Source organism: Saimiri boliviensis, chromosome 4 (genome assembly GCF_048565385.1).
Source record: "Saimiri boliviensis isolate mSaiBol1 chromosome 4, mSaiBol1.pri, whole genome shotgun sequence".
NCBI lineage: Eukaryota > Metazoa > Chordata > Mammalia > Primates > Cebidae > Saimiri > Saimiri boliviensis.
Window position 1 is genome coordinate 15,925,035 of NC_133452.1, and position 26,822 is coordinate 15,951,856.

Consider the following 26,822-nt stretch of genomic DNA (forward strand, 5'->3'; position numbering starts at 1 on the left):
TAAAACAGGCAAACAGGAAATACAAGACAGAGGCTAACAAAAGGTTTGTTGTTGTTGTTGTTGTTGTTGTTTTTCTGAGACAGAGTCTTCCTCTGTTGCCCAGGCTGGAGTACAGTGGTGCAATCCCAGCTCACTGCAACCTCCGCCTCCCTGGTTCAAGCAATTCTCCTGCCTTAGCCTGCCGAGTAGCTAGGACTACAGGTGTGTGTCACCACATCAACTAATTTTTGTATTTTTAGTAGAGACTGGATTTCACCATGTTGGCCAGGCTGGTCTCGAACTCCTGACCTCAAGTGATTCACTCACCATGGCCTCCCAAAGTACTGGAATTACAGGCACGAGCCACCAGGCCTGGCCAGTTTCGGTAATTCTTAAAGCACTCAATGGACAACACTCAAGCAACTCTAAAGACTACAGAGCTCGTGGTTGAATTTCAGATAGCTAAATAGGCAGTTAGGAGTTGTAAGTTTTCTTCTTCTTCTTCTTTTTTTTTTTTTTTTTTAAGAATAAAGAAGAGGAAGAAAGAGAAAGAGGAAGAGGGAGAGAGGATGGGAGTATTGCTTTATTGCCCGGGCTAGAATGCAGTCCAAATATGGGTATGCCTGTAATTGTCCTTAATAATGGAGACATGAAAGAAAATGAGGGAAGAGAATAGCAAACAAGGAGCCAACCAAGATTTCTTTTAAACTTCTAAGTTGATATGATGTGGTACTGATAAGAGTGTATATTTTGTATATTTAAAGTGGAGAGTTCTATAAATGTTAATTACATTTACTTGTTCCAGATCTGAGTTCAAGTCCTGAATATCGTTGTTAATTTTCTGTCTCATTGATCTGTCTAATATTAATGTTGAAGTCTCCCACTATTATTATGTGGGAGTCTAAGTCTCTTTATAAGTCTTGTATGTCTGCGTATTCCTGTATTGGGTGCGTATATATTTAGGATCTTTAGCTCTTCTTGTTGTTGCATTGATCCTTTCATCATTATATAATGTCCTTCTTTGCTTCTTTTGATCTTTGTTGCTTAATTGTAACTTCTGCTTTTTATTTATTTATTTTAGCTCTCTGTTTGGTTGGTAAATCTTTCTCCATCCCTTGTTTGGAGTCTCTGTGTATCCTTGAATGTGAGATGGATCTGGATGTAGCATACTGATGGGTTTTAGTTTTTTATTCAAATTGCCTGTCTTTGGATTGGGGGATTTAGTCAATTTGAATTTAGAATTAATAATAATATATGTGAGTTTAATACTGCCATTAGCTGGCTATTTTGTCCATTAGTTGATGTAAATTCTTCATTATATTGATGCTCTTTTTGATAATTTTTTTAGAAAGGCTGATACTGTTTGTTCCTTTCATATGTGTAGTGGTTCTTTCAGAAGCTCTTGTAAAGCAGGCCTGGTGGTGATGAAATCTCTGAGTGCTTGCTTATTCACAAAAAACTTTATTTTTCCTTCACTTGTGAAGCTTAGTTTGGCTGGATGTGAAATTCTGGGTTGAAAGTTCTTTTCTTTAAGGATGTTGAATATTGGCCCCCACTCTCTTCTAGCTTGTAGGGTTTCTGCTGAGAGATCTGCTGTAAGTCTGATAGGCTTCCCTTTGTGGGTAACCTGACCTTTCTCTCTGGCTGCCCTTAGTATTTTCTCCTTCATTTCAACCCTGGTGAATCTGACGATTATGTGCCTTGAAGTTGCTCTTCTTGAGGAATATCTCTGTGGCGTTCTCTGTATTACCTGGAGTTGAATATTATCCTGCCTTACTAGGCTGGGAAAATTTTCCTGAATAATGTCCTGAAGCATATTTTCCAGCTTGGATTCATTCTCTTCGTCGCATTCAGGTACACCTATCAAGCGTAGATTAGGTCTTTTCACATAGTCCCATATTTCTTGGAGACTTTGCTCGTTCCTTTTTATCCTTTTTTCTCTAATCTTGTCTTCTTGTTTTATTTCATTGAGTTGGTCTTTGATCTCTGATATCCTTTCTTCTGCTTGATCAATTCGGCTGTTAAAACTTGTGCATACTTCACGAAGTTCTCCTATTGTGTTTTTCAGCTCCATCAATTCACTTATATTCCTCTCTAAATTGTGTATGCTTGTTAACATTTTGTCAAATCTTTTTTCAAAGTTCTTAGTTGCTTTAGATTGGGTTAAAACAAGTTCTTTTAATTCACAGAAGTTTCTCATTATCCACATTTTGAAGCCTGCTTCTGTAATTGGAACACACTCCTTCTCCATCAAGCCTTGTTCCGTTGCTGATGAGGAACTGTGATCCCCTGCTGAGGGAGAGGCGTTCTGATCTTGGGCATTCTCAGCCTTTTTTGGCCGTTTTCCTCCCTTCGTTATAAATTTATCCATCTGTGGTCTTTGAATTCACCGTCTTTGTAATTAGGTTTCTGAGTGGACGTCCAACTTACTGATTCTCAGCGCCGAAATCTGAGCAACCCACTGCACCGACCAAATCAGTGGCGTTAAGATTGGTGGTGCTTTTCCGACTCTGCACCAAGAACCGTCGCTCCAAGGCGCCGGCAAAACCGCCTCACCGGTCACAAGAGTCGCGCTGGCAACCCGTGGGGCTCCTCCGCTGGGAATCTCCTGGTGCGTGAGCAACAAGAATTCATGTGAAGGTGTGGCGTCCTCTCATTCTTTGCGCTTTCAGTGGGAGCTACAATCCTGAGCTGTTAGTGATCAGCCATCTTGGATCTCTCTTGAGATACATGTTTTTTTATGAATACTTTAATCTCACATTTAACTGAAAATGTTTTTTTCTCTTCTAGCTTTTGTTTCTACTAAGATGACATCATACATGGCTATTGATGGCAGTCCTCTTGTAAGTATCCTTTGGCATACACCAGGCTTTAGATATTGTCAGTTTCATAGGTTGATTTCAAGTTTGGCTGGCAATTTATTGTCCTCAATTTCTTTAGGCACAGTAGAGCCAAATGACCCTGTTGTTAGGTTTAAAGGGTCTTACGGTCACCAAGCATTTAAGACCTCTAAATTTTTACTTTTAAAGTTTAAGCTGCATACCATGGTTTTAATATACTGTACATAAATTATATTTTAAGAAGATACTAGCTATGGTACTGGTGGAACCTCTCCTGCAACCTCTATAGGAAAAATTCTGTTAATAATTTCATGGAAATCGTGAGGATCTTTTAAAACAATGTTATGGTCATATGTTTACCTAAGACAGGTAAGTGAATTGAGCAAGTATATAATCTCTATTAGACAAGGAAACTTACACAGGGAAAAATTAGGAAGTTTATGTCGGTAACATGACATTTCTGTGTGTGTGCTGGTGAGGCCATCCTCCCAGTTGGGTTAATTTTTTTAACTCAACTGGGAGGATGGCCTCACCAGCACACACATAGGCCTGAATCATGAATAGGGAGTGACCAATAAAGATAAGGGGTTTCTTTAAAAAAAAAAAAGAGGTCATGCATCGTAGGATATTTGCCATTTAAAACTTGGAGAAAAGGAAGGTATGACCCAATGGGCATGGACGGGTGGGTGTTTTTTGATGACAGAAATGGGAATACTCACAAGGAACATGAGACTTTGGCTAGGGGTTGATACAAAGACCATTTGTGGGGTGCTAAAAGGGAGTCCTATGGTCAAGGTTAGACACAAATGGACATCACACGGATCTATAAAAACAGAGTCAGGAAGTGGAAGTTCAGAGTAGCCAAAATGAAAATTTTTAAAAAGGAAAAAATCCATTTTAAGATTGTAAGCATGTGTGTATATGTTATTTGGAACAAAGACATAAAAAAGAAAGGATTAAGATTGTTGTATCCTTGGGAAAGGTAATGCAATGTTTAATTCTTATACTGCTCCACCTTTTCCACTAAAAGGATGCAATCTTCCAACTGGAGAAAGCTCATCTTACAGGTTTAGGAAGAACTGGAAATCAAAGTAATAACAGAACATTTAAGTACTTTATATTAACAATTTTTTTTTTTTTTTTTTTTTTTTGAGACGGAGTCTCATTCTGTTGCCAGGCTGGAGTGCGGTGGCATGATCTCGGCTCACTGCAACCTCTGCCTCCCTGGTTCAAGCAATTCTCTCTCTCAGCCTCAGCCTCCCGAACAGCTGGGACTACAGGGGCACACCACCATGCATAGCTAATCTTTGTATTTTTAGTAGAGATGGGGTTTCACCGTGTTGGCCAGGATGGTCTTGATCGATCTCTTGACCTCATGATCCACCTGCCTCGGTCTCCCAAAATGTTGGGATTACAGGCTTGAACCACTGCACCTGGCCTAAATTAACAAATTTATTTTTTCACTGGAACATTCACTTAATATTACCTGACATTACCTATCCTGATTCTATCATGCATCAGGCACTGAACCAGGTAGGGTAGGAACTATAGATTTAACTGGCTTTGGATGAGTTAAAATCTCTACATCTTACAAGTATGGCCCTGGGTATTAGGATAAGATCACAGATGTTACCAAAGGACTAACATATCATCCATGTAATTCCCAACCTAGAGGCATTACCCCTGTTATAGGTAACTGGGTTTCCTTTGGTCTTCTGTGCCAATGAATTCTATTCTTATTAGTGGGAACTCTGGCTACTTATGAATCTTTCTCATTTCCTGAGCCATCTCCACTCTTAGACTCAATCAGCCAGCTTCCTTGTGTGTCTATTTTTGTGTTATTTTTATCTTACAGCCATCAGCGTCTGGGCGGCACTGCTGAACATTTCTCTGAAGCATTGCTTCCAGCAGCTTTTCCGTGGTTACCCTACTTTATCTTTCCATTCAGAAAATTAGTTCAATTTTCTGCTGTCATTTGTTCTCTAAATAAAATGCAGCACAGGAGACCTATTTTTATGCTAGGTAGTTTCAGTAGGTTTGACACGTTTGACCTAATCACATTTTGAATTACACTTCATTTCCACTAAAATAACACTTATTGAGTTATATGGGTTGAATAAACTGCTTGGTGCTGGGGTACAAAGATGAGGAGCTTACCATCTTATCGGGGGCTGGGGGAAGGAATATACCTTTCAGGTCCTTTTGTTGATGCTAGCCTGCCAGTTTACACTGAGGCTGGTATGGTTAGTGGTGCTAAGAAAACTGCTCAGAATTCACAACTAAATTCTGAGTGCTGCTTGAAATTTTATTGTGTTTATACCAAATAGCACTGTCCTGTTTTTTCCTAAGCTGAGTTATTACCTGATAGTATTCTTTTCCCTCTTCTAAATGAAACAATGGGATTTTCAAAGCTAAATTTTCATGTGGAACCAAAAGTATTAACTCACCAAGTCCCATCAATTCAATCTCTTAAATATTTCTCCGTCTTCACAGCCATAACTCTTGCCCTCTTCCCCTGGGCTTTTGCCTCTGGCCCTGTGTCCCTCCAATCCACTTGCTACACAACAACCAGAATGAATGTTTTTAGATGGAAGTCTGATTATACCACTTGCCTGCTTACATCAGTTCAATATCCCATTGTCCTTTGGATTAACTTCATAGTTTAAGGCCAGAAGAGGTGGCTCGTGCCTGTAATCCCAGCACTCTGGGAGGCTGAGGTTGGAGGATCACTTGAGGTTAGGAATTTGAGATCAGCTCTGGGCAACAGAGCAAGACCCCATCTCTATAAAAATAATCAGGCATACTGGCTCGTGTTTGTAGTCCCAGCTACTTGGGAGGCTGAGGTGGGTGGACTGCTTAAGCCCAGGAGATTGAGGCTGCAGTGAGCCACTGCAATCCAGTCTTGGCTACAGAGCAATACCCTGCCTCAACACACACACACACACACACACACACACCCCTTTAGAATCTGGTTCATTGTATGTTAGGAAATCTTCAACATAGTTATTAGATTTGATACTATCCCAAACTTCTCTAAGAATTGGTTCATTAGTCCCTGATATTGATAAAGTTTCCTTGAAACACACCATGGTGATAACCAAGTGTTATACACAAAATCATGATTGCTTAGTTTTCTTTTATGATCAGTTTCTCATTAAAATAAATAAATCAATAAATAAAACTAGCATATATGAACCTTCAAGTCTTGATTATAAAGTTCCCTGGTCTTAGATTTTAGTAACACTGTTTAACTAAGAAAAGAAAACAGCCTTACTTTGAGGACCACAGTGCTGACAGGGAATGAGACAGATAATCTCTTTTACTGTTATACATAGTTCTTGTACCCAAAGCTCCTAAAAAGGTTTCCCTGAAGCAAAAGTTTATGCATATAAATAATGGATATTTCACTCAGTTTTCCTGTTGTCAAGGAAACCATCAGTGGATGTGCATACATGTTTGTGTCTGGTACTGTGGTTAAGTTATTAGCTGTTGCCCGGACTCTCACCTGTGTGATGGTCTGTCTAACAGCAAACTGGTACTTGCTGTGTTTGCTTCACAAGACAGCTCTGCATTTGTTACTAACAAAGCAATGGTCTTTATGTGACTATGTGTAGTGAACAGCCCAGACATGATAAAACATGCATGTCTCACCACTCACTCCGTCTCTGTGCTTGTGGTGTGAACTTCATGGAGAGGAAGGGAGGAGTTTATTCTTCACATTTCTGGTCAATTAAAAAAGGGGGGAACTTTGCAGCTAGCTTTCAGGCTACATCAACATAACCCTATGTTGAGATAAGGGGCCAAAGCTGCTCTTCACATGGGTCAAACACAAGAGTCTTGAACATATTTGCTGTCACAGGGATCAAGTGCGAAGGGCATGAGAGCTCCCTGGGGAATAGATTATTGGTAGAGGTGGGAGGGGCTCATTAACTAGAAAACTGCTCTCCTCATGCCACCCCTGCCCCATGCATTCGATATTTGTTTGGTTCCAGATTCTCAGTATTTGGAGGGTTTTATTGAAAGAGGATGCGGGAGAAAGGTATTGTGCTTTTTAAGGAAAGGATCACTTGAGGCCAGAAGTTTGAGACTAGCCTGAGCAACGTGGCAAGACTCCATCTCTCCAAAAAATAAAAAATTAGCCAGGTGTCGTGGCATGTGCCTGTAGTCTCAGCTGCTACTTGGGAGGCTGAGGTGGAAGGAGCACTTGAGCCTCGGAGATTGAGGCTACAGTGAGCCATGATTATGTCACTGTACTCCAGCCTGAGTGAAAAGCAAGACCCTGTCTCAAAATACAAACAAACAAACACACACACAGAAAAACAACCCACTCCCCCGCCAAAAAATAACCACCAAAAAAAAAAAAAAAGCAAAAAGCTTTGGTGGTATATTGAGGCCAGTATAAGAAGGAACTGGTTTGTCATTTGGATTGTGGATTTAAGATGGAATTTTATAAATGAAATGACTGACTTCCATTGAAGGGTAGTACACATTTTGACATTCCATTCATCTTCGAACGTACAGCAATGACAAAGAGAAACATAGAAAGCCAAAAAGGGATAGTTAGGCTCAGAAGCATGGTAAGCATCTCTGTGGATCAGAAGTGAAAATGACTGAAGCCATGAGCCTGAGGGGCACCTGGTCTGGAAGCAGGAGGTAATTTGCCTTCTCCCGTAGGTTAAGGGGTGGGGGAGTAAAAAATGTTCCACTAAATGTGGAGAGAGCTAGGTTCACTCCTTGATGACAATGGAGCTTCCCTACTTGTGAAAGGAGCTAAATATAAATGGAGAAAACGTTTGCCAAACCACTGCCTGAGATGACACATTTTGCTAGTTGTGGGCCTTGGGAGGAAGGAGATTCAGACACAGGCTCCAAACCAGGAACTAAATTTAGTCACCAAGTGGATCAGTGACAGAATATACAGATGTTTCTTGACTTACGATGGGGTTACATCCCGATAGATCTGTCATAAGTTGAATATCTTAAGCTGAAAATGCATGTAATACATGTAATCTACTGAACATCATAGTTTAGCATAGCCTGCCTTAAACATGTTTAGAATACTTAAATTAGCCCACAATTGGGCAAAATCATCTAACACAAAGCCTGTTTTATAAAAAAGTGTTGAAAATCCCATGTAAAGGTATCATACCACATAATGCTAGCCCAGGGAAATATCAAAATTCAAAATTTGAAGTGTAACTTCTACTGAATACATATTGCTTTTAGTTTTCTCGTAAAGTCATTGTAAGTCAAAGTATCCATCATAAGTTGGGGACCATCTGTGCAAGATTCTCTATGATTAAATCAGGATATTATTGTAGAACTAGTTCAACAGTAAGTAGAGGTAACTTCTAAGCCACAAAACAGGGAGCCATAAGCACAGATGGTGGAAAGAGAGAGAGGGGTAGAGAGAGAGAGAGAGAGAGAGAGAGAGAGAGAGAGAGAGAGAGAGAATGAATATGCTGTAGAGACAGACAGTAGGTAGAGAAAGAGAAGACCTAATACTTTTTCACTTGCAATTTTGCAAACTTAAATTCTGTTATAGCCTGGATATTTATGTCCTTTCTATTCCATCCCCACAAATTTATACATGGAACCCCTAATCCCCAATGTGATGATTTTAGGAGGTGGAACCTTTGACAGTTAATTAGGTTAGAAGGGCTTCACCCTGATAAATGAGATTTGTGTCCTTATAAGAAGATACCACAGAGAGATTATTTTCTTCCTGGCCTTGTGAGGATATAATGAGAAAATGGCCATGTGCAAAGCAGTAAGAGGGTCCTCACCAGACACCAGCTCTGCCTACAGCTTGATGTTGGACTTCCCAGCTTCCAGAACTGTGAGATAAATATTTGTTATTGAAGTCACTTGGTCTATGATACTCTGTTACAGCAGTCCAAATTGACTAAGACAAATTCCAAAACACATTAAAAAATAACAATGATAAAAAAAGAATATAGAATTAAAAATTAGAAGATAGCTTCATTTTAAATTAAATAAAAAGTCAAAAGCTTGACAAAATGTTTAAGTACAAGGTTCAAAGAATCTTTTAAAAAGTTTTGAAAAAAAATCAGGCATGAATCATAAAGTATCCGTGGATTTTGAAAAAGTTAGATATGTCAGAAAAGAGGATACCTTCCTTGCAATAGCTCAATAGATGGTATAAACATTGGATACATTCAAAAACAGTATTAGTAACTTGGAAGCAGATTTGAAAAATTCATACAAGACATAACATATAGAGATAAAGAGATTAAAAAAGAGCTAAGATGGACAGACTCGGTAGCTCATGCCTGTAATCTCAGAACTTTGGTAGGCTGAGGTGGGCAGATCACGAGGTCAAGAGATTGAGACTATCCTGGCCAACATGGTGAAATCCCATCTCTACTAAAAATACAAAAATTATCGGGTTGTGGTGGTGTGTGCCTATAGTCCCAGCTACTCAGGAGGCTGAGGCAGGAGAATTGCTTGAACCCGGGAGGTGAAGGTTGTGGTGAGCTGAGATCGTGCCACTGCACTCCAATCTGGCAACAGAGCAAGATTCCATTAAAAAAAAAAAAAAAAAAAAAAAAAAAAAAGCTAAGATATGGAAAAAAAAATCACTCATCTCTAATGTAAATCTAATAGTAGTCCCAAAAGAAGAAAAACACTATTTGAAGACCTTTTGAAATTTTCCATGTTGAAAAAAGATGCAAGTTATCAATTAAAGCTTCACTCATAAAATTGAGCCGTATAAAGAAAAATAAGTCCATAACTGGACACAGTGCAGTAAAATTACAGAATATCAAGGATAAGAAAGCCTTAACAGAGTGAGAAGAATCAAGTATAGTGAATGATAGACTGATAGCAGAAATCTGATCAATGTGATAGTTGTTAGAAGACTAATGATCAAAATAGTCAAAGTGCCAGGGGTGGAAATACTTTTAGAGCTACCTCAATTATCATTCAGTTTTGAGGTGAAAATAAAGGCATTATGATACACACAGAGACTGAGAATTTACTACCTACTGACCCTCATTAAAAGGACTATTCAAACAGGTACCCATCTAAACAGAAAAGTGGATCCAATGGGAAGCTATATGATAAATGAAACAAAGATGATCACAGAAATAGGAAAACTTGTGATTTCTTTTTTTTTTTTAATTGCATTTTAGGTTTTGGGGTACATGTGATGAACATGCAAGATTGTTGCATAGGTACACACATGGCAGTGTGGTTTGCTGCCTTCCGTCCCCTCACCTGTATCTGTCATTTCTCCCCATGCTATCTCTTCCCACCTCCCCACCCCCCACCCCTCCCCCATTTCCCCCCAACGGACCCCAGTGTGTAGTGCTCCCCTCCCTGTGTCCATGTGTTCTCATTGTTCAACACTCGCCTATGAGTGAGAAAATACGGTGTTTGATTTTCTGCTCTTGTGTCAGTTTGCTGAGAATGATGGTTTCCAGGTTCATCCATGTCCCTACAAAGGACGTGAACTCATCGTTTTTGATGGCTGCATAATATTCCATGGTGTATCTAATAACTTAATCATAATAAATTTATGGTTAAGAATAATAATGCACTTAACATTTTTAATGGAAAAATAAATATGTAGACTGCAATAGCAAGAGAGTAGTCATTCAAACAGGAGTTACAGTATGCTAAGTTATGTTATATTTATGGTGAATTTAGAAATACTAAATTAAACATCAGAGAAATCACACGTGAGAAAGAAAGAAGAGAAAAATAAAAATAAATGAAATGAGTTAAACCAAAACCACAAAATAAAAATGCTGTTAAATGTAAGTAGATTAAACTCACCTATGAAAAGGCACAGATAATCTTGTTACATTAAAAAAAAATCAAAATCTAGCCATATGATCCCTATAAAAGAAATGGCAAAAACCAACCAACCAACCACATAGAAAGTCTGAAAATAAAAGGATGGACATACTAACAGAGTTGTGACTATAGCAACAAAAATAAAGAGAGATATAAAAGATTTAGAAAATGATAAGCAGTTTTGATTTAGGTTTACATAGAATGTGCTGTGATTTAACTGTGTCCCCACCCAAATCTTATCTGGAATCGTAATCTAAACTGTAATTGCTGCATGTTGAGGGAGGGACCTGGTGGGAGGTGATTGGATCATGGGAGCAGTTTCCCTCATGCTGTTATTGTGATTTTGAGTGAGTTCTCATGAGATCTGGTAGTTTGATTAGTATCTGGTGCTTCCTGCTTCTCTCCCTCTCTCTCCTGCCACCATGTAAGATGTGCCTCGCTTCCCTTTCACCTTCCACCATGATTGTAAGTTTTCTGAGGCCCCCTCAGCCACACAAAACTGTGAGTCAATTAAACCTCTTTTGTGTATGAATTACCCAGTCTCAGGTAGTATTTTTAAAGCAGTATGAGAATCGACTAATACAGAATGGTTACAAAATTTGGTTATGTAATAAGTCACAAATAAATGCTAATAATTTTAAGAAATTGGTATCATAATCATATGTTCTGAATAAAATGCAATGAATTTAGAAATAAAAAAAACTAGTAAAATGTTCCCATATGTTAAGAAACCTATAAATACACATGCAAATATCTCATTGGGTGTAAAGAAATGATTTAGAATGGAAAAACAGGGAGATTCAAGTAAAGCAAATTTCACAGTAAATGTCTAGCTCTGAATGTTTTATTATAAAAAAAGGAAAGAATATAAATAAGATAAACATCATCTCTAGGAGCTGGAAAAAGAATAACAGAGTGATTTTTTTTAACATTTAAAGAAATAAGGATCCTAAGAGCAGAAATTAATGGAAGAGAAAAAAATGAACAGGTAGAAGGAGACATAGGAAAGATTTATGAAATTCTGAGATGGGAGACTAAAACATATTCCTGGTTGTAGAGAGCTAAATTTTATATGTTGCAGGAGGTTCTGTAAGTAGGGCACTTTGGAAAAAATGTGGGAATATCTAAAAAGTTAAAGATGCACATATCCTATGACCATGGAACTCCACTTCCAGATAAATATGTAGCCCAGAAAGACACCTGCATATATGCACAATGAAAGTTATGCAAAATTGTTAATTGCAACATTTTTGTAATAGCATAACACTGTAAATAATTTAAATGTGCATCAATAGGTAGAGATAAATTGTGGCATTTTTCTTCACTGCAGTACTATGCAGCATTGCAAATGAACTAGAGACACATGTACCAACGTGAAAAACTTACAAAAACATAATAGTGTATATTATAGTTTTGTTAAAATATTATTTATGGATAGTAAAAAAGGAGGCTGGGTGTGGTGGCTCGTGTCTGTAATCCCAGCACTTTGGGAGATCGAGAAGGATAAATCTCCTGAGCCTACAAGTTTGAGACCAGCCTGGGAAACATAGTGAGACCCTGTCTCTACAAGAAAAAAAAAGGCAAGGAAATGATCAACATCACATTCAAGTTTGTGTAATGTGAGGAGAATGAGGGGGAAATAGAAAAGGGGAGGAGTACACAGAGAGATAACAGGATATTTAATTCCCTTAAAAATAATCTCAAAAAGTAAGAAAAAAGCAGAAAGAAATGAACGATCAATGAGTTAGAATATGAATATAATTGAAGCCTTTGATACTGTGTTGTTGAAATGCTTTCTAAGTGTATATCTGTATGTAACTGCAATAGAAGGGTTTAAGCACAGAAGCTTGGTTTTGAGGGAGGTCTGCGGCAATCTCTGTCCTTTGGCAGTGTGCCTTCCTGTTACTATCATGATGCCTCTTTTCAGTGAAGATTCTTGAAAAAGTAGTCTGCAATGCTGTCTTTATTTCTCCAGTTCCCACTCGTCTCTCACCCCACTCAATTGGTCTTGGTAGCCCCACACAAGAGCTAAACAGTTTTTGCCACATCTTTAGTGAACCTGTTCTTTCTGTTTTCTTTTTTGCTTTTTCGAAATGGAGTCTGGCTCTGTCATTCAGGCTGGAGTGCATCGGCACAATCTCAGCTTACTGCAGCCTCTGCCTCCCGGGTTCAAACAATTCTCCTGCTTCTGTCTCTCCTGAGTAGCTGGGATTACAGGTGTCTGCCACCACACCCCACTAATTTTTGTATTTTTAGTAGAGACAGCATTTCATCATGTTTGTCAGACTGGTTTCAAACTCCTGACCTCACGATCTGCTTACTTTGGCCTCCCAAAGTGCTGGATTACAGGCATGAGCCACTGCACTTGGCCAAGAGCAGCTTGTCCTTTGTTTTCTTTTCTTTTTTTTTTTTTTCACACTGACAGTATTGGAAGGTTTGGATCTAACTTTCCCTGGTATTCCTCCCTCTGCTCCACAACAGCCCTCTCTCTTGCTTTTCTTTACTTTTTCTTTGGTTTTAACTACACAGTCTCCTTGCTGCTTCTATTGCTTTTCTGGGACATGTTGGTTTTCCTCTGGATTCTGACGTTGAGCTTTTGTCATTCTATACATTCTCTGGGTGATCTGACCACAACACGAGACTTCTACTCTTTATACAGTGACAAGTCATAATGTTACATTTTTATTTCAGATTTCCTCCCAATCTCTAACCCCTTAAATACTACTGCATACCAAGTATTTCCACTTAGATGTCTCACATGTTTATCAAACTCAGTATCTTTACTACTGAAACTATATATAATGTATACTACTGAAACTATATATATAAATATATATATAATATATACTATAATATATGTAATATATAATATATAAACTATATATAATATATACTACTGAAACTATATATAAATATATATAAACTATATATATAAATATATATAAACTATATATAATATATACTACTGAAACTATATATAAAAAATATATAAACTATATATATAAATATATATAAACTATATGTATAAATATATATAAACATATATATAGTTTCAGTAGCAAAGATACTGAGTTTGATATATATATGTGTGTGTGTGTGTATATATATATATATATATATATATATATATATATTCTGTGTTCTCTATGATGCTAACCCCTTTGTTGTAATTGTTTAAGCTAGAAATGCCACAATATTCCTGGAGTTTGTTCTTCTCCACTTTCTACATTGTCTTCCTCCTTCTTCTCTCTTCTCTTGTGCCCTTCCTGCAGCTCCTTATCTCCTCTCTGTTCCTTCCTCCCCTTCTTCCCAGTTCTCCTTCTGTTATTTCTTCTGTTCCTCTTCTAGGCAGAAAATGCTGTGGCATTCAGCTTCCTCACAAACTCTAGCCCTTGCTTCCCTGCCCTACTTCTGAACAAAACAGCAACAATGCAAGCAAATACCCTAACAGTCTGCTATTCCGAGTTTTATTCTTCAAATACCTATTTGCACTTTACCATTTACTCTGGTGACTTTGGGTAAATTCTGAAGCTCCATTTGCTTTAATTTCTGCTTCTGTAAAGTGGGCATAATAATAGCAACGAAGCCAGAAACGTGGCTAGGAGAGTTCAATGCCAGTATCTTGAAAAGACTCAGAGAAGTGCCTGGCACACATCAACATGATATGATTATTAGCTTTATTCATATTTCTTAGTTGTCATTGTGTTTTTTTTTTGACATAAGAGATAGAGTCCTGCTATGTTGTCCAGGCCAGTTTTGAACTCCTGGGCTTGAGATCCTTCTGCCCCAGCCTCCCAAATGGCTAGCATTACAGTCGTGAGTCATCATACCTGACCTCTGTCATTGCTCTTATTACTGCTTCTATTATTATTAGAATGTCTATTGTCTGTCTCCATTATTCACTACTATGAGAGATTATTTCAATTAATGTATGAAGTACTTTTTAAGGTGGTTACTCTTCTGAAAAAATTAAGCAAGCTTTCATATGTTTTCACAGGTAAATGTGTATGAATTGGATTCTTTAGAATCTCCTTTAAAAAGTTGAGTCAGTTTTCCGGGAAGGATTAAAGACATTTGTGGAGCTGTCTGGGGTTTCTGGAGAAACATCCCTAAATGGCTCTATCAGTGCTGGGCTGATTTGGTATGGCTCTAAAAGAGTCAGGAATTTTTGTGGCTTGGTTGTTAAAATATTGGTAGCTTGAAATTGTCAATGATGTGAAGATTTGTATCACAGAAGCTGACAAAAGCCACAAATTAGGGCTCCTGTAACAAGAGAGCCCATTTTACCAACATATCACTACATAGATTTTGCCAAAAGGTTAGGGTCACTATAAAGTCTGATGTCATGACATAGCATCTTACTGTGAATTTTAATACATCTTGGGGTAAATTTTACTTGTAAGGTTTAGCAACTACTATATGGATTATAAGTCAATATAATAGTTACCTGTAACCTCAGTGTTAGCCCCATCATTCAATCTCAAATGAGTTTCCTTTGTGTATTTTCTACTGGGTCTTTTGTATATTCCCATGTGTCTTTGAGTAATTCATGGCCAGATGAAGTTTTTGAACTATCTTTTGAAAAGCTAAAGACAAATACACTTCTTCAATTAAAAAAATACATATTTTCAAAGAAAAATTTCCTCTCAGTTTTAGAACCAAGTTAGGGCAAGCCATATTTTTAGAATAATTCTTCAGTTTTGCCTATAACATTCAAACTGGAAGAAAGTAGAATGAGAAAATATCTTATGAGGCACTGAATATTTATGATGATAACAAGCTATAATTTCCTCTATTGAAAAACCATCTCATAAAACGCACAACTGGTTGCTTGCTTTTTTTTTTTTTTTTTTAACTTACCTAGCGAAAAACCACATGCAAGATCTTTTTGAAACTGACTAGTTCGCGGGTTCCACTTCCTGTTGTGAGGAGTAAAATCTATCTTAGATGCAATAAAGTTCTCAAAGATTGTTTTCGTTCTCTCATATAAACCAATTTAGGTTTCAAATTCGTGTATATTAAATGAAACTAAAACTCCCTGAATTTGTTATTTCTATAATATCCAGTCTGTTTCTGGTCACGGAAAACAGTTTTAACAGTTAATAATTTGCTTTGGGAGAATTACTGTCAGAACAGGGTTGACTCAATGACTCAATAACTAAGCTCCCTTTCCTACTTACAAAAAAAAAAGCCTTTCTTTGAGTTGGGTGCCCACTCTGCTTGAGATATTATTCTCATCCCATTTTAGGCACAAGAACGTGGTGTAGACCAAGAGTTGGTCTTAGACAGAATTGAGACAAAGCTCACATTTTGGGGCTTTCTCTGGAAGTAGCCCTAAGGTTTGATGGTGGAGCTGGAGGGCCTTCAGTCCCACTGAGTGTCACAAGGAATGGGTGGTGGATACTGGTACCCAGCTGGGAGCGATGAAAGGAGCATCACCTCCTCTCTGCCTTGGCTGATCCCATTGCTGCCTTCCAGGAACTTTCCTCTCACTGGTTCATCAGAAGGCTGCTCTTCTTATTTGAACTAACATAATTTCATCTTGTTCAATGGGGTCCTGCCCACTCTAGGAATGACTGTTAACAACGCCCTCTTCTCCCTGTTCTCCTGGCTCTTGGTTTGTCTTAAGTGCTCCCTAGGAACTCCTGGACCCCAGAGTTCCCAAATCCTGCCCGTCATCTAAATTTACTTATTCTCTTCTTTGTCTTGAGTCCTGGTTCTCAACTAAAATTTAGCCACTCAAATAATATACATATTTGTGCAAAAATATTTTTGTCTATAGGTACTAGTTGGGTTTTACTGATCTCAGAGAATGGTCATATCCAAAAAAGTCATGGGGGATGATTTGAGGGAATGGTTGGAACTTTAGGCCACAAGACAGGTCAGTGGGAGAGAGAATTGTGAAGTGCGGCTGAGACAACGTCCTTTTCATGATAACATGCCTGGATTTTAGTGACGTGCCATGATTATAACATGTCTATATTTGCTTAAAAATTAAGGCAATTATTGCCATCTTTATGGAAGATTAATTTTGGGAAGAATAAATTTTACTCTAACATTTGTCAGATGAAATGTCATTGCAGTATTTCTTGGGATCTATATCTCTTAGGAAATACAATTTAAACACTTTAGCTTCATTATAGGTGCTGAAGGAAATAGAAATCATACTTATTATAAAAATTAGGATTCTTTTTCTGTTTACTAGACATAAGTATTAGTTTATCTCAACAATATAATATTATATTACATGTACTCACATAAAGGAATGTTGTTTAATTCTCAGAGGATTTTCACAAATAAATCTTGCCAAATCTTTGTAAGACCTATAGGATTAAAATGATTACCAATATCATCATTTTATAAATGAAGAAGCAGATTCAGAGAGGGCTATTTTCTTGGACAACACAGCTACTAATTATAATAGCCAGGAATTGATTCCAGGCCTCTGGATTTAAATACTTTCACCATGTTATATTCCTTCTTCAAACATACAGTAGAACCATATACAAGCACTGCAAGATCAACAGTTAGATATGTAGAATATAAGCCAGGCACCTCTAGAAAAAACATTATAAAATGCTGTGCTAAGCATGAATACCACATTTTAGAACTGCTTTTCAATGTCATACTTTTCCCCCTGAGTTCTCTACCTGTTAACAGAAAAGGCGAAGTCTTTTAAACTTAAATCAATTTGACTTACATATTTGTAAACAAAAAAACAAATAAAACTTCAAGCCAAATTTTTTTTTATCTTTCTACACACATACACACATGCATGCATGCATGCACACACGCATGCACACACACACACACACACACACACACACAAATATTTGAAAGCATTTAAAATATTTTCCATTTTTGCTGGTAGTTTGATTCTATGCTTGCTTAAAATGTATTGTTAGGAGAAAACATATATTTCATGTATGTTGTCTTATGTGTGATTTGAAGATTTGAAGAGCTAGCACAGAATAGTAGGTGGTAACTAATTTGTCTTCCATAAAATGTGAGAAATATTCAGAGATATTTAAAGACAGAATAACAAATTTTAATTTGTCTGTAAGTAAAAGTTTCCTGATAAGGAGGGTTGATTACTAGTGAGCTCTCACTAAAAGAGGTTGTGGAATTTCATTTTCTGGGATATTTAATTCATGTGGTTTAGGTGTAACCCTATGTGGTAGCAGGACTATGAACTATTATAATAGTTCAAGTGATTCTGTAATGTTTTGAGATTGTAACAATTGTCTTCCAGGTTTATCTGAGTAATCATTGTTATTTCAAAATTGCAGAAGAAACCAGATATATTTTTCCTTCTCTCACAAAAATATAAAAGGGGAAATATTTTTTGATTTCGAAAACTTCCGTGAACACTGTGCTATCATAACTAAAGTAGTAGTGAGAGAGCAGCCCGTGGGTGGGAACAGGAAACATTTGTGATAAATGCTCTGTGCTCTGTGACATTCTTTTTTCAGGTTCAGCTCAATGTATATTGATTCTAATTAGCACATTTTGTGCCTCAGCTGGTAGCTCCCCGTTAGCTCTGCCTGGAGAGTTTTTTTTTTTTTAGATTCCATCCTGCTCATAAACACTGCCACCTCCTCCCTCCTTCTCTCTTTACAAATGTTACAACACAATCAGAAATTTCCTCTTTTCTTTCCTTCCTGCATTTTCAGGAGGTTCCCTTGCGTCAGAAGCCGAGGAGGAAAACTCAAGGTAATTAGATCTCTTTTGTTTCTTTATAAACCCTTTCTGTGTGCGTTGAGTGTGGCTTTTCTCCGGATGCCTTCCTTGGGATCAGATTTTTGTCTGTCTTAATGCTAGTATGAGGAGTGAATGGCAGAATAAATTTTTGGTTATTGTTGAATCGATTTTAAGAAATGATGATACGCTCGTCATTTGGATTAATCCCTCGTGGTGTGTCGAAAGAGCTTAGAAAAACTGGCAGTGAATCGGGAAGTAGCTGTGTTTTGAGGTGGGCATTAACCCTTCACCATCTATTGCATAACTACTGCTGTTATTGTTGAGAGGAGCTACGTTCCTGCACGGATATGCCTGCCAGTCTTACGATTTTAATTATTTTCAACTTATTCTTGGTGAATACTATTCTTAGACGAATACTTGCATGTTAGTCTCGCTGCGCTGTTTCTTTGGCTGTATCTTATACCTTCTGAGCATCAAATGAATGTTTAAAAATAAAACAGACTTTTTTTTTTTTTTTTTTTTGCATTGGCTTTGCATAAATCCAAGTCCCCCAGGGGTAGGCAATTAAAAGTTGCCTTTCACTGTGTCACGTAAAGCGGGGTTAACACTTTACCTATCAAATCAGGGTGATACTTTGTCTACCTCTTCATGTAATCATTGCAGGTTTTCTCACAATGAGCCGGAGGAGGATATCGTGTAAAGATCTGGGCCACGCTGACTGCCAAGGGTGGCTGTATAAGAAAAAGGAAAAGGGAAGTTTCCTAAGCAACAAATGGAAAAAGTTCTGGGTGATGCTGAAGGGGTCGTCACTGTACTGGTATACCAATCAAATGGTGAGTCTGCTTTCTTCCGCCTGGTCCCAGCCTCTTTTCCCGAGGGGTAACGTAAAGACATCAGGTGATCCCTATGGGAAAGTTAATTTTGTTTTCTGGGAATCGGAACGGAGTAAATAATTTATAGAAAGCACTTCTGGTCCAGTAGGTATGTAGGTTATTCTGTTGTGTTTTATGGAGAAGAAAACCATCCTGTTTGATTACTCTTCGGTTGGGGAGGAGGGAGAGTTGACATTTACATGCCTGCTAAAGGAGACTTTTAAGTTCTGTTATTAATGTTACTACTTCACGAGGGATTCTAATCATTTCAGGATTTATGTGGGCATCACTTAACATGGCAGCTTTACATGGTTAAGGTCTCTCTACTAAAAGGAGACTCAGCTTCATGACCTACAAGGGTGTCAGTTGATTCAGTTCAGAGAAGCTTTTTCCGTTTCTCCTCCTTTACTTTATTCTCCCCCTTCTTTCCCTCTGACCTTTATCAGAGGGTTTGGTTTGGAATCACTGACCCATATGCCAGCTCTGCACTGGTGACTGTCACCTCTTGTCCTCCGATGTGATCTGTGATAGCATTATGCTAGTCATGCTCAGACAACATGGAAAAAGACAGTTGCCTAGTTTATTCCTTTAAAAGTCAGGATACTGCTATGGTCTGCATCCCAGTTAGTTTTCTGTTGAAAATGGCTGGAAATAAAGTTATTGTTAAGGAGCGTGCTGATCTTTCATGGCCTGGGTCATGTTGAAAATGATCATGTTGTTGAATGTTGAATGAGGAGACATTTCCAAGGAGAAATGCTCTCAACAAGCCCCAGTGAGGTTTGATTGCTGTTCTCAGGAGAGTGTGAGTCTCTTTGTGGTACTGTGAAGATCACCATTGGATGGCCGTTAATCAATTAAGTGAAAAGTGCTTAAGAGCTGCTTATAAGCCAAGAATTTTTTTTTTTTTTTTTTTTTTTGAGATGGAATCTCGCTCTGTTGCCAGGCTGGAGAGCAGTGGCGTGATCTCAGCTCACTGCAATCTCCACCTCTAGGGTTCAAGCGATTCTTCTACCTCAGCCTCCCAAGTAGCTGGGATTACAGGCACACACCACCATGCCCAGCTAATTTTTGTATTTTTAGTAGAGATGGAGTTTTATGATGTTGGCCAGGATGGTCATGATCTCTTGACCTCATGATCCGCCCGCCTCGGCCTCCCGAAGTGCTGGGATTACAGGCATGAGCCACCACACCCGGCCAGGAAGTTCTTTTTTATGTGACATTCCTCTTGTGAAACGACTTGGGCATGCCCATCATTTAAGCAACAGAGCTGTCCATCATGTAACTTTATAAATGCAAAGTAAATACTGCAAATTGTTTGTGGGCCAAATTTTTATTTGATAAATTTACATCCACTGGCTGCTAATCAGAAATTTTTGTTACTCACATACCTCTGGGCCCTGTTCATTAAAGATTTGGTTAAACCGAACCCAAATCCAATTCCAGTGCTTGGAATAAGCACACTCCTCTCTGCTCTTCTGCTCCCAAGCTATTGCTTCAGGTTCACCTCATGCAAAATGTGGCACAAAGCTCCTCTTTGGGTTCCGTAAAAATAGATACTTTTCCCCCAAGCATTTGGTGCATTATTACGACTTTATCAAAAATTTAAGGGATTCACAAAAAGTCACTGTCAGGGTGTGCAGTTTTCCACTGTCATCCTTTCCTCTTTTCTTCTCCCCTCCTGAATACATTCTTCATCATGTCTAGCACGAAGAGTTTTACCCAAATTGAGGCAACCTGGGTCTGCAGTCTTGCCTTCTATTGTAAGAGAGTTTCCCTAAACAAATACATCTTTCTTCTTAAGAGGAATTGAGGTGAATGTAAATGTCTCTTTCTTGTTTCATATTATTTCAGGCTCTTGTTTTTTGGGTAGTTATGGCAAGTGATAGTCCTCCACATCTTTTATAACATGGGTGAACCTACTGATTGACTGCTAATTAATAGTGGTCAGAGAATTTCCCGAGGCTGTGGAAAGATTGGATGCTGATGGAGCTTGGCATGTCTTCGGAAAGTCGTAAAGCTCAGACAGAAGCAGGACGTTCATCCTCTCAGGCAGTCAAATTATTCAGCACATATGTTCTGGGTGCTGTCCCTGTCTTCACAGAATTTAAAGGAAGTCCTTCTGAACCACACAGGCTGCCAGATTGGGCTGGCTTAGCCCCATCAGCTCATTCAGCTTATGATGCTCTTAGAGGAGCTATGAGTTACCTATGTTAGGCATTAGGAACTTCATGCTTCCACAAGGAGCAGCAGTGTTGACAGACTAGGCTAGAAAGAGGAAAAGGACAGAGCCTCAGATACACTCACGCATTCCTGCCCTGGCTTGCTTTCACAGCAACACAGAAAGCAGTATTCAGGTTGCAAAGCATGTACTTGAATACAGTTAGATTAGCAGCATTGAATAGAGAATAAGCTTGCCATTATCTGGCTAGGGAACTATAGGATCAAATTAATGGTATGCAAACTAATGGTTGTAAAACTAATGGTATGTAGAGGAATTCTCCCTCTCTCTTCCTCTCTATTCCCTGCCCCCCTAAAGGCCCTGAATCTTAATTATATGTTTATTGGGAGGTGGGAAAGGCTACTCAATGAATGCTTAATAAGCAGTCATATTCCTGTTGTGTGTGTGGATATCAACTGTGAAATAAGAGCCAAGCATGTCCTGTCAAGCCAAGAAGCTTTGTTTACTTTCTGCCATTTAAAATAATTCAGATTCAACGAAGTCCCTCTCAAAGCACCTAAGCCTAAGCACCTAAGAGCAGAATTCTCGTTCTACCTTCCATGTTCCTTAACCTTGGGGTAGGACCAGCCCAGTCCCTACACTTTCTTATGTAGCCTAAAGCTGAGAGGTAGCAGAGTCTATAGCATCTTAGGAAGAGCCACCTGTTACTGTCTACCCTATGCCGAGGGATCACTGCTTCTAGGTACCTTGCATATATGCTCTCATTTACTCCTCAAAAACACCCTGAGAGGTAGTAACTGTCTCCACATTTTGACAGTGGGATAGACTGAAATACAGAGAGATTGTGTAAATCATCCCAAGTCACACAGTAGTAAGTGGAAGAAAACAGATTCACATTTAGGCCCCTTGGACTCCCAAGCCCATGACTTGCAACATGCCAGCCTGAGTCCCTCTGGGGCCAGGATACGTGACACAATTAAGACTGCCCTGTTTTCCTTTTTTTTTTGAGATGGGGTCTGATTCTGTCATCAGGCTGGAGTGGAGTGGCGTGATCTCTGCTCCCTACAACCTTTGCCTCCTGGGTTCAAGTGATTTTCTGCCTCAGCTTCCCGACTGGGACTACAGGCATGTGCCACCATGCCCAGCTAATTTCTGTGTTTTTAGTAGAGATGGGGTTTCACCATGTTGGCCAGCATGGTCTTGATCTCTTGACCTCGTGATTTGCCTGCCTCGGCCTCCCAAAGTGCTGTGATTACAGGTCTGAGCCACCGTGCCCAGCCAAGACTGCCCTGTTTTCTGCCTTCAACAGAATTGTGAGAAAACAGCTCTAGAAATGAAATTTAGGGCAATTCTCCTTTGAAATCACGTGTGATCTCATTGTCATTGAATCCCTTTGCTTCTCTCTCTCATTTCCTGACTCTATCTGAGAAAGACCACACCAGCCTCACCTCTCTCCTGTTTTGTGCTGTTGTTACCCAGTCACTGATGCATGGTCTACCTTTTTCTTTCACCACACGATGCTGCTTCAAACTGTACTACCCAGAATTCACTGAGAAAGGTCAAGTCCAGAGGCTCATCTGCCATTTTTCACACCACATGTTATGTGCTTAGAGTGTGACACAGCACACGAGATTGCTCGCCAAGTCCTACAAAGCCATATGCAAGTTTAACAGCCATAGAAATCCAGGCTGGTAAAGTGTCGGATTTTAAATCCACAGTTTTGTTTTCCCTTGCCCTTAGGAGAAAGTACAAACTCACTTCCTGGCTTGTGGGATTCACCTTACCTGGTAACCCTTCCTACTTCCTCACACTTGCCAGCCCAAGCCATTTAAAGATGGCACTTCTTTTAATTCCTGTTAGAACATGGGCTGGCTCTCTTTAAGCCTTCGCATATGCTATTTCTCTGCTCAGAAAATGCTGTCTCCATGCCCTGATGCTTTTCTCCAATCCAATTCCGTCATGCTTATTCCTCCTCAAAGGTCAAATTTTAGCTGAAATAACCTTCTTCTGCAGGCACTTACCTTCTCTGACCTAAATTTGGCTCTCTCTCTGCTCCCTGAGTGGCCTATACTTTCCTTTCTTTTCCTTCCTTCCTTCCTTCCGTCCTTCCTTCCTTCCTTCCTTCCTTCCTTCCTTCCTTCCTTCCTTCCTTCCTCCCTCCCTCCCTCCCTCCCTCCTTCCCTCCCTCCCTCCTTTCCCGTCCCTCCTTACCTCCCTCTCTCCCTCCTTCCCTACCTCCCTCTCTCCCTCCCTCCCTACCTCCCTCTCTCCCTCCCTCCCTACCTCCCTATCTCTCTCCTTCCCTCCCTTCATTCCTTCCTTTCTTTCTTCTTTCCTTCCTTGGAGTCATGCTCTATTGCTCAGTCTGGAGTATGGTGGTACAATCTTGGCTCAGTGTAACCTCTGCTTCCCAGGTTCAAACAATTGTCATGCCTCAGCCTCCTTGAGTAGCTGGGATTACAGGTGTGTGCCGTCATGCCCGGCTAATTTTTGAGTTTTTAGTAGAGATGAGGTTCACTATGTTGGTCAGGCTGGTCTCGAACTCTTGACCTCAAGTGATCTCACCCCAGCCTCCCAAAGTGCTGGGATTACAGGTGTGAGCCACCTCACTTGGCCTATACTTTTCATACTATCATACTTGTCCTATTTTTCGGGTACTTGCTTGTCAGACTTGCTGTTTTCCATAATTGATCATCATTCTGTAGGACATGACCATGGGTATATCTTCAGCAACTTACTTCATGTCTGACAGTTAATAGGAATTCAATTAATAGTTCTTGATTTCATAAATAAGAATTAAGAATCTTCAGTATTTATATTACCCATGGGGATTTCGAGAAATGGAATAATGCATAAGGACTAGTTTTGACAGAAAATAGTTTTCCAGGAAAAGATTTCCACCTCTGTTCTTAAAAACAGATATGGGAAAAGGAGCAATCTGGGATTTGCTAGAAAGGCCCCGTGGTTCCAAATAGGTCCTGCATGGCTATTTCCATGGTGCTAACACATCATTAGGATCTTTGAGGAGCAGAGGCGGGAGAGGCACATTCTGGGGACTAATGTGAACAAAGGAATGAAAATATAAATAAGTTGTGCCAACTTGTGTTAGCGATTATACTGAATTCTTGTAAGAGTGAAGCAAGACAGATTTTATTATTCCCATTTTTCAAGACAGTTTACTGAGGCTCAGGGAATTTAAGTAACTTGCTCAAAGTCTCATAAGGAGTAAACAGTAGAGCTGGGATTTAAAACAAAGGTTCTCCTTGGCCAGGCACGGTAGCTCATGCCTGTAATCCCAGCACTTTGGGAGGCAGAGGCGGGCGGATCATGAGGTCAAGAGATTGAGACCATCCTGGTCAACATGGTGAAACCCCGTCTCTACGAAAAATACAAAAAATTAGCCAGGTGTGGTGGTGCATGCCTGTAGTCCCAGCTACTCGGGAGGCTGAAGCAGGGAATTGCTTGATACTGGAAAACAGAAGTTGCGCCGAGTGGGGATCGAGCCACTGCATTCCAGCCTGGCGATAGAGCGAGACTTGTCTGAAAAAAAAAAAAAAAAAAAAAAAAAGAAGGTTCTCCAACAACAAAGCCAGGCTCTTTTCCCCAGGCTACATCACTTCTCCATTTAGAGGTGACTTAGGTCCAGTGTATGGGGGACTGAGACATGTAGTGACAGTGTAGGAATGTGGATTTGATCCAGCAGGCAGTAGGATCAAATTGAACCAGAAGGTGAGCCTGTGAAATTAACATGAGAAAAATATTAACCTAGCAGCAATAAATTGGATGCGTTGGAGGGCAAGGGAGCTTCCAGAGGACAGTTAGGAGATGGTGAGAAAATGCAGGCGTTCAGATATGAGTTCCTGGACTAGAGAGCTGGCAGTGAGAATTTAGGACACACTATTCTAATTAAAAGGGGCAAGGTATAAAGAGTACTTGGATATAAGACACAAACAATTTGAGGCTAAAATAAGCATGATTCCAAGTTTTAGAGCCTGGGGAGACTGGGAAATTAAGATGAAAATTGAGGGACAAAGAGTTTGTGACTAAGAAGTGTGGAATTTCACTTAGCTTCATTGTTGCTTACATTTTGGGTTTATTTTAGTTTTGTACATTGTTTCCTTGTATAAAATTACTAGATACTTGTGTTTTTTAGTTTTCATTTACTGACACCATTTGTGCCATTGCATCACCAGTTCAAGGAAGCCTTGGGGCCTCTGGGTCTCTACCAGAAAAAGTGAATCACTCAACTATATTTCATAAAAACCTTATGCAAACTGAAGAGGTTTGTAGGTTAATATCTAGTTTAGTACATATTACAGAGGCTTTAAAGTTCTTTGAGAATCCAGTGTGTCTGTGCAATTGTGATTGTGTGTCTCCTTTACTGTCTGAATGGTAAAGGTCTTGCATTTCTGGGGATCGAAGTAACTGTTTGCATGAGGTGTGTTCTATCTCTAGCTGCATGTGTAATTTAAAGTGAATTTCAGAAGATCTTAGCTTTGGAAGGTATATTTCTTTTCTTATCTTTTTTCTTTTTTTTTTGAGATGGAGTATCCCTCTGTTGCCTAGGCTAAAGTGCAGTGGTGCGATCTCAGCTCACTACAATCTCCGCCTCTTAGGTTCGAGCAATTCTCCTGCCTCAGCCGCCCAAGTAGCTGGAATTACAGGTGCACGCCACCACACCCAGCTAATTTTTATATTTTTTAGTAGAGACTGGTTCATCATGTTGGTCAGGCAGTTCTCAAACTCCTGACCTTGTGATCCACCTGCTTCGGCCTCCTGAAGTGTTGGGATTACAGGTGTGAGCCATTGCACCAGGCTGGAAGGTATATTTCTTGAAATCAGTTTTATGAGAATCTCTATAGTGAAGATCTAATCACTTTTTATGTTGGGCAGAATTTACGCTTGTAGAAAACATGACTTGAAAGTCAAAATTTTCTCTTTTCCTGAGACAACTATTCTGAAAGTTTCAGTAAATACAGAGTACCTTTTTTTTCAGCTCAAGAAAAATAAAGAATGGATTAATTTTCCCTAGGAAAATGACATTAAGTCTTCTGAGCTTTCATCAGTAGTCACAGATTAGCATACATTTTGGAAAATGTCTGAGTGAGTTTACTATAGAGTCAAAGAAAGTTATATAAGAATTTATGAATACATTAGTCATAGCTTATTATATTCTTTCTTCCCCCACTACAACGTAAGCAGCAGAGGATGTATTCTGATTTAAACTCTGTCTCCGTATCCTAGAAGCTGGTAGGTACAGAGTATGTGCCAGTATTTTTTGAAGGAATTGCTCAATTTTTATATTACTTAATTAATTAGTTGTATGAATCAACTAATTAAATTTAGCATTATTATTGAACACTGGCATATTCCCAGACTTCTACCAAAATGAGAATTATGGGCTTTTAATTTATTTGAACTCCATATTTA

The 26,822-nt window shown here is 39.1% G+C and overlaps 1 protein-coding gene across 6 annotated transcripts in view; it reads left to right on the plus strand.

Annotated features, from left to right (window-relative positions):
* The window catches only part of IPCEF1 (interaction protein for cytohesin exchange factors 1), a 202,049-nt gene that overhangs the window by 89,401 nt on the left and 85,826 nt on the right, over window positions 1–26,822 (plus strand). For 3 of the 6 annotated variants that reach the window (XR_012517151.1, XM_074397233.1, XM_074397234.1), the window contains 3 exons: window positions 2,385–2,822; window positions 18,314–18,353; window positions 19,005–19,174. Coding sequence is in view for 5 of the 6 variants with exons in the window: in XM_074397233.1 (XP_074253334.1) it covers window positions 2,751–2,822; window positions 18,314–18,353; window positions 19,005–19,174 (282 nt within the window). In the remaining variant the exon portion in view is untranslated. The other 3 variants (XM_074397235.1, XM_074397236.1, XM_074397237.1) reach the window with 2 other exon arrangements.